Source organism: Mastomys coucha, unplaced genomic scaffold (assembly GCF_008632895.1).
Source record: "Mastomys coucha isolate ucsf_1 unplaced genomic scaffold, UCSF_Mcou_1 pScaffold20, whole genome shotgun sequence".
Taxonomy (NCBI): Eukaryota; Metazoa; Chordata; class Mammalia; order Rodentia; family Muridae; genus Mastomys; species Mastomys coucha.
This window is the reverse complement of record NW_022196903.1, coordinates 19,774,444-19,782,620: the sequence shown is the minus strand read 5'-3', so window position 1 is coordinate 19,782,620 and position 8,177 is coordinate 19,774,444. Positions and strand designations below refer to the sequence as shown.

Below are 8,177 nucleotides of genomic sequence, written 5' to 3'. Positions count from 1 at the left end.
TCAGAAATCCGCCTGCCTCTGCCTCCCAAGTGCTGGGATTAAAGACGTGCGCCACCACGCCCGGCCAGAAAGTTCTTTAATTTAGTCTAAAAAGAGATTTAGCCAGAATTTCCTGGACATGAAGAAAGAAAGCAAATGCTAAAGGCATGGATCCTTTTGGTGTGAGAACGTAATGATTTTAATATTTAGCAATATTACACATACCCAGCAGATATACTAACTCACAGAAAAATATTAGTTTCTCTTTAAAAAAAAAAAGGAAAAAAGAACTTTAATCTAAGGTTATTGGGATTACAAAAATAATTAGCACATTTCTTTAAGTGATTTGATCTCTCAGTGACTGAGATACCAGAGATGCAAAGAGATCTTCTAAGGCTTGCTGCCCATATGAATCTTAGGACATAAAAAAGAAGTTTATTTTCATATTTACAGAAGAAACATGCTCATTGCTTCTTAAAATTCCCTTTGGAATTCCATAGTGACACTATCTTTGAAGTTGGGAAATATTTCAAATTAAAGAAGGCATTTGGAAACAGCTCACAATGCACCTTGAGTCACACCACTAAACAGTTCCGGGTCCTCTTCTACAGATCGGTCTATCTCAGAGCTTCGGGAACTTCCACCTACAAAAACAGGGAATTGCCTTTCAGTGAACGACATGTCTGTTAAAGCAAATCACCATCCTCATCACCACCACCTATAGCAGTATTCCCTAAGAAGAATCCGAATGTAGATTATGGTCACTGTGTGGCATCCACACTATAAATTTGGTGGTGAATCACTCAGAGTTTGTGGTGAAAATTCTGGCAAATGATGAATCCTTTTAGAATGCAGATAAAAAACAAACCTCCTGGTTTGTTTTTTTAATTATGGAAATTTGAATTTTTATATGTTAAAGTATCATAAAATTATCCTGGCTGATACAATAAGTTGGTACAAATGTACTGGTCCAAATGGAAATGTATTTATTCTCTCAATCAGTGTACCCACCTCTGATGCTCACAAGTGGCATGCTTGCTCACATACATAAATATTTGAAAGATTAGTAAGAATCTGGAGAGCTAGCTTTGATAGCACCCATCAGTGGAGGCTAACTCATTGAATAAATTTCACCTTAAGGTCTAACCTGGGGTGACTTACCCTCCGTAGCTGTCTTATACTACTCCCCCGAATGGCTTCCATGAGGTTCTCATGAGCTGATCTCTGTGGGGTGGAAGGTCGGGAGCTGTCTTCCATTTTCTTCTCTTGCACTGACCTCAGGGAATTCTTAATTTCCTTTAGGATATTGTTTGGTTGTTTCTTAACCTTTTTCCCTTTTTTCTTTCGCTGTCCATTTTGTAGGGCCCGCTGGGCACTTTCCTGTTGTTTAATGACTTCTGCAATGTTTCTGGTGATGAGCTTTTTCTCTGGGAGTGGAGGAGCAGGGGGAGGAGGGGGAGGAGGCAGCATGTGGGGAGGAAGAGGAGGAGGGGGAGGAGGGGGAGGCGGAGCCACAGGAGATGGAGGTCTGTTCCTCCCAGTGTGGACTTTCTTGGAGACTTTGGGGGATGACCAGGGAGACTGCCTCGGAGATGCATACGGAGAAGAGCCAGGCGTCCCTCTTTGCCAGACTTTGGTCCTAAGAGTAGCTCCTCCATCATGCCCCTCTTGCTGTTTTTGTTCTTGCATGCGTTTTTGCCTCTGTTTATCCATATTCCTTGTTAAAAGACTCGTCATACTCATTCTTGGTCCTGGGAGCTCAAAATGGTAGCCCAGCCTCAGCAGTGTGGTATTCTCCTTGAGCAGCTTGACAATCTCCATCTCCACCTGGGAGCCCATGATGTGCCTCTGGTTGTGGAAGCGCAGCTCCGTGAGCACTGTGTTGTGCTGCAGGGCTCTCATGATGGCCAGGATCCCCTTGCCAGTGATGAAGTTGGACTCCACGTTTACGCTGGTAATGTGCTCGTTAACCTTGAGCATGTCTGCAATGGCAATGGCCGCGGCGTCATCAGCGTGCGTGTTGGCCAGACTGAATGTCTTCACTACTGTGTTCTCCTTGAGAGCTTCAGCAAATCGGGATAAGGTCTGGGTGGTGATGTTCTCGATATTGTTCAGATTAACTTCTGTTGTGTCAGGGTCATTGTTTCTAATCTTTTCCAGAGCATCCTCGATAACAGTGGGATTTCCACAAGGGTGAATGGCGGCTGGCGACTCTGTGTTCCTCTGTGTTCCTCCACTGTTGCCGTTGGTTAAATTTATATTTTCTATTTGGCTTTTAAATGTCTTTGGCTTACAGTTATCAGAATTAACACTATTGTAGCTTACAGTTCCATTGATATGTTCTGTGGCTCCCGTTGTTACTTGCTCTTCCTCACTGTCCTCTTCTTCCTCGTCCTCTTCCTCTTGAGACTCCTCCTCCTCTTCTGTACACACCTCCTCGGAGACTTCGCTGTTGCTCTCTGTGAAGATTAGTTCCTCCTCACTCTCTTCCTTGTCTTCTTCTGCAACCTAAGGAGTGCAGTGACATCATTAAGCTTTTCACTCGAAGCATGTTTAGCAGTTTACAAAACTTAACACATGTACCACAGAGTGAACAGGATTAGCAAGCCCTTGTTTCCGACCCTCTAGTTGAAGGGACCAAGGTTAACGCTTTGTTGCATAACCACTAACAGGTTTTCTGTAAGCATTTGTCTTTTACCAAACAGCCAGCATTTACTGAACAAAATATATGTGATAATTTTTCTAAGTTGAACACACAAGTCAGAGCTTCAACATTGGAAAATGTTGGATAAATTTTTCAACATTTTAAGCCTAGAAAGATGTCTCAACAGATAAAGGGACACACAGCATAAGCCCTATAGAGTCCGATCCCTGGGTCCCACATAAAGGAGATAGGAGAGAAATGACTGCACAAAGCTTTGATATCTACATGTGCCATTGTAAATTAAATAAAACAGCAACATTTTATCGTGCTGACTTTCTGACTCATTTTGTTCCAGTTTTGCCAATCTATGCCTCCTTCTGGAATGAGTTCACTGCCCTGTCCAAACAAGTGCAAAGAAAACAAACAGTATGGTATTGAGTTCTCGTTCCTTAATGCTCAAAACTCTGCCAGTCCTGTTGGTGCACATCTGCATTCCTGGCTAATTGGAAGGCTAAAGGAAGACGAGAGTTCAATGCTTGTCTAGGAGTTCGAGGTCAGCCAAGACAACTCAGACTCTATCTCAAAGTGAGGGGCTAGGACTAGGGACATTGCTGAGCAACAGAGTTCTCAGTCAATTTCGGATGTGACCAAGCCCAGCCCTCTGTCCTGTCTGTCTTCATGTAGAGAAGCAGATGTAGTTTGCTGCTCTGGCATTTTTCAGTTAAGTGATGGCACCAAGCACAAGAATGTAGAAACTCCACATTCCCATAGAGCAGGTGGTCAGGGCAGATTAAAACCTGCCCTCTGGAAAAACAACAAACAAAGCCATCGGTGAAAGCCATGGTAAAACATGACAGCCCCCCCCCCCCATATTCCAATCATCAGCTTTGCAAACAGCCATACCTCGAAGTAAGTCCTGGATTGGCCTGATGCTTTAAACTTATTTAGCACCACATCAATTGTAAAAAGACTTTCAGGTAAACAGGATTTGATTCTAACATTGTTACTTCAGTTCACTAGTCCCTCTGCACACACTCTCAAAAGACTACTTTCTCTGCTCCATGTTATCTCTTATTTAGAGAGTCTTAGAAGGGCTCTTGTGAATCCTCCTTTTTCAAAGCCCTGTGGCCCTTGCTGCCCCAACTGCCTGAATTATTTCCTCTACATGGGAAGCTCTTTTTTTTTTTTTTAACTTCCCAGGGACGTGGGTGTTTGTTGTCTGTGGCATGTGGATGGATGGGACTTTGGAAAACACGCTGTTGAGGTCCAGGCTTGTCTGCCCAGTTGCTGTCACAAAATAGCCTCCAGTTAGCCACACTTGTCTGGAGTGGCAGGCACCAAGTGATGGCCTTGGAAAGGGTCAGCCTCTCCTGGAATGACCTGTCCAGTGTCAGTTTACTTGATGTATTAGGAGAAAAAGGGAGTGTGTGTGTGTGTGTGTGTGTGTGTGTGTGTGTCTGTCTGTCTGTCTGTCTGTCTGTCTGTCTGTCTGTCAAAGGGTTGGTGGAGGGACAAGAGTCATAACTCCTGATACAAAACACACTGCAAAGAAGTAAATGGACCAGCTAGAGAGAGTTCTGACACCCCAACCCCAAGTCCCTTTGTTTTGTTTAAGTTCTTGTAAGACGAGTCCCTATCAGCTACCTAAGGGTGTCTACTGGCTTGTCTCAAAAATCCAGAGTATTTGGAAAAATCCAAAGCTTTTCCTAAGATCATGAAATCTCATCTCCTTTAGTATATAACAACCTTAAGTCTCTATCTGCAAAAGCTGTTCCCCTTCAAAATACATCTGAAAATTGTGTCAGCTCTCTAGCAGCGTGAGCTCTTACGTAATATCTAATAATGCCTCTTCCTGAAGTCCTTTCTTAACATTTCCTGAGTTTGTCCCTGAGATGCTTGCCAATGACGCTTCTCCCAGTGAGTTACAGCTAGCACTTTAACTGTTTGTTTGCCTGAGCCGGAGAGGTTTACCAGGATACAAGACTTTTCTAAAGCAGTCCAGGGCAGTCGGAGATCTTTGATCACCCCAGGAAGGCGGGGGGGGGGGGGGGGGGGGGGGGAGAGAATATGGGAGTAAAATAGCAGGAGGGGAAAGGGAAAGATAGAATGATCCACAGAGCAACATCTGCTTCTTTATGAATCAGTCCTACACTGGAGGGGTGTGGGCAATGCTTCCTACATCTGCTGCTTTGGAGTTACGTCTGATTCTTTGGGGAACAGTGGGAAAGTGTGCACAGAGGAAGACGTGGAAGACGGGGTGGGAGGGGCTGAGCAGACAGAATGCAAATGCTGGTGAACACGGAGAGTAAATCGAGCAACGAGGAGGAGGCAGCCACCCAGGGCCAGCATCTTCCAATCATCACATCTACACGGAAGCAAGAGGCCTGGCTTTCAGCCCTTGTCCTGGCTCTCCCTATACATAGGTAGTTGCCTTTAGACAAATCACTATATCTTTTCTGGGTGTCAAGGAATTGAATGGTTCTTATAGTCCACGTTAGCGTGGCCTAATTACTGGGCAGAACTGGTAGGCTGCAGCTGGCTGGGCTCTAAACCCTCAAGAGTTCCTCATCTGTAGATACTAAAGATGCTTCGAATTTGTGCTTTTTGTACTACCAAGTGAAGTCTGTCTTGCTGTCCAGGCACCTACAAGTCTGAAAAATGGCCTTCGTGCCAAGAGTCTCTAGTTTCAATTCCAACTTCACTGACAAGCTGCTATTCTCACATAAGTTCCTTAATTTCTCCTAGTCTCAGCTCTCAAGTGAAAAGAAATGGTAAGATGAAATGAGATACTGTGAGAAAGAGTCATTGGCACCCATGCCTTAAACCCAGCCGATACTCTAGTGAGGAGAACGGCGCTGTCACACGTCCAGGGTGCCTAGAACTGATATAGTACACATTTGGGTCAACCTAGATGGACAGAAAGAAAGGCTGTCCCTCCCACTACTAAGAATATTCTGAAACCTTCACAAAGCCAGTAGCCTGATCCCACCAGCGCAATTCAGACCCCAGCTCCTCCTCATGGAACCTCTTTGCACCATCGTCGTCACTGAGACAGGCACCTGCTCCTCTCTCCCCTCAGCTGCTTGGAAGTTTTCCCTGCATGTAGGACTGGTCTACACCCTCTGCTCAGCACCTTTGTGACCCCAGGGACAGCTGGCTGGAACAGTGAAGTGGGAGAAAAGTGAAGCAGCCGAGAAAGGAATCAGAGTTGCTAAAGAAGACAGCCACTCTAATTAGACCGATAAACCATTGCCAGGATCAGCAAAACCTTTGGCAGAGCGAGGTGGGACTCAGCAACAGCCGGCAGCAGGCTTTGCGACAGCAGCTTTGCCCTTCTGCTGTCATAACATTATGACATTAAAATGCCTTTGTCCTGTTATTGTTGTAGGTGCCTCTACGTCCGGGCTTCTTATGGACTGTTGTATATTCGTATTTTGAAGGAAATTCTTTAGTGAGTATAATACGATGTCATTCTATGACATCAGGCTGTTGACTCTTATTTCCGTTCCAAACCAAAAACAAATAAGCAAGGCAAATCCAATTCTGATGTGCTGATCTTGGAAATACTGACTAGTTCAAATCTTGACCGGTCATGGGTGTTCCCTCCTCATCTCCTCCTCTTGTTCCTCACTACTGTAGCCATAGTGGCCTTGGGAGATCCTGGCTTGGTCCCAGTGATGACTGGCTGACACAGGCAAAGCTCACACATACCTGGCTGCAAATGTGGTGCATGAAGCTATCATTGAGACCACCACAGCTCCCAGATTAGTAGTGGAAAAAGCTGGCCACCATGAACCTTTTCGATTGTAAATGACTTCAGTGGAGCACACGGGCTTTTGAGCAGTTGTTCCAGGCCTGTTTTCTTCCATGAACTCAAAGTTTCTTTCAACATACTACTGCTGTAATGGTTTTCCCAGAGATCAGTCTCCTGAACTTCCTTTCAGAGATGACTTATTGGTATAATCAAAATGACTCTTCCCTGGGCAACACACGTGGGCTTCCTAGACATGAGTTCTCCAACACGAGTGTGTTTCCTAGTCTCAAAATCAGGAAGATTCTCAAGAGATGGATCTGTACAAGCATTCTTAACCTCAACCCATAGTGGGTTTCATCATTTAGAATTCTATGCAAAAGCATGCATTTTCTTTGGGGAAAACTCTAGAACATCTTAAAACCTCAAAGGAGAGGATCTTGGTTCACAAAATGGAACAAAACCTCTATGGATGGATGGATGGATGGATGGATGGATGGATGGATGGATGGTGAGAGAACCCTGAAGAAATGTTTGTCTGTGTGAACTCTAACAACTTAAGGACAGAATAGGACAAAGAACAAGGGCTCCTGACTCTTGTTCCCACATTTTCCCCATATCCTTGAATTTGTGGGCATTGGAAACATAAGACTAATTTTACTGTTGCCACTAATACTGTCAAAGAATCAGGAAATGAATGTATTTCTCTGAAAAAAAAATTGTACCAGAAACATGCTGTACAACATCAGTTCCTTAGAGTATTTGACGACTCCTTCAAACCCACACACTGGTTGTGAAGCACTTTTCTCTCCAGGTTCCCCCCACCCCCCTTTTTTTAAATTAGAAACTAAATATAACAAAACAACAACGAACAAAACAAAAACCAAAAACAAACAAAAAAAACCAACCAAACAAAAAAGTCCTCACCAGGAGTTTTATATATACAAAATTGGTGAGACCATTTTGGCCTGGAAAATATTTCAGTAATGGATACAACTGGGTTATAAGAAAGCTAGAGCAATGGCGACTGAGAAGCTACAGAAAACAGGGCTGTCTGACTGCGGAGTGGGGATGGGATCAGGATGATGGGCACAGATGGGTATGGTCCTCAGAGCCTACCTTTCCACATTCCCCCAGCCGTTCCTTCTCCAAAAGTTTTTGGGACTCCTTTTCCCAATACGCCATCAGTGCCTCTCGGCTGAAGTTTCCTGTTGGGGTTTTCTCTGTCAGACTCTTTTGCCTTAACCCCACGGGAAGGTTTCGGTCAGGTTCAATGTCTTCCAGCTCCCTCTCAAGCTCCTTCAGCTCTTCAGCTGAGAGGGAGGCCAGAAGTTCATCCTCATCGATGGATTCATATTTACTAAGTCCCCTTCTGTAGCCAAATGTAGACATGGTCCCGGCCTTGTCAGACTCCCCAAGAGCTTAAAGAACCAGGCATTCAAGGCAAGCAGAGGCAGACAGGGAGGCAAGCGTCAGGCTGGTCTGCAGCTGTGTGAGGAGTGGCCTCGGGAACCTTTTAAGAGCGGTGATGCAGGGCTGTGACAATGTGGAGAGGGTGAAAGCATGGGCTGTTTTAAGCATCAGACGTCAGCTAGACATTTGAACACAAAGAATGTCACATCAGTGGTGGATGGAGGTCTCAGAACCAGCAGGGATTATTCACACAGTGGCCAGAGCCATATTTAGCTGAGCCTGATAGCTGGTGAGAACAGGCAGAGTGTTTCAGATAGGAGGTGCCATGGTTCTCCTTTCTTTGTGTTCAAACAACGGAGGATCAACTTGGTTTTGAGAATGGCTCACCAC

The 8,177-nt window shown here is 44.8% G+C and overlaps 1 protein-coding gene across 1 annotated transcript; it reads right to left on the bottom strand.

Annotated features, from left to right (window-relative positions):
- Nucleotides 1-154: 154 nt before the first annotated feature.
- Lmod2 (leiomodin 2) lies at nucleotides 155-7,907 on the bottom strand. The gene is made up of 3 exons (XM_031381300.1): nucleotides 7,494-7,907; nucleotides 1,141-2,487; nucleotides 155-623 (listed from the first exon to the last, which is right to left on the bottom strand). Exons 1-3 carry the CDS (start codon nucleotides 7,764-7,766, stop codon nucleotides 597-599), a joined length of 1,647 nt encoding a protein of 548 aa, XP_031237160.1. The 5' UTR covers nucleotides 7,767-7,907; the 3' UTR covers nucleotides 155-596.
- Between the last annotated feature and the right edge of the window lie 270 nt (nucleotides 7,908-8,177).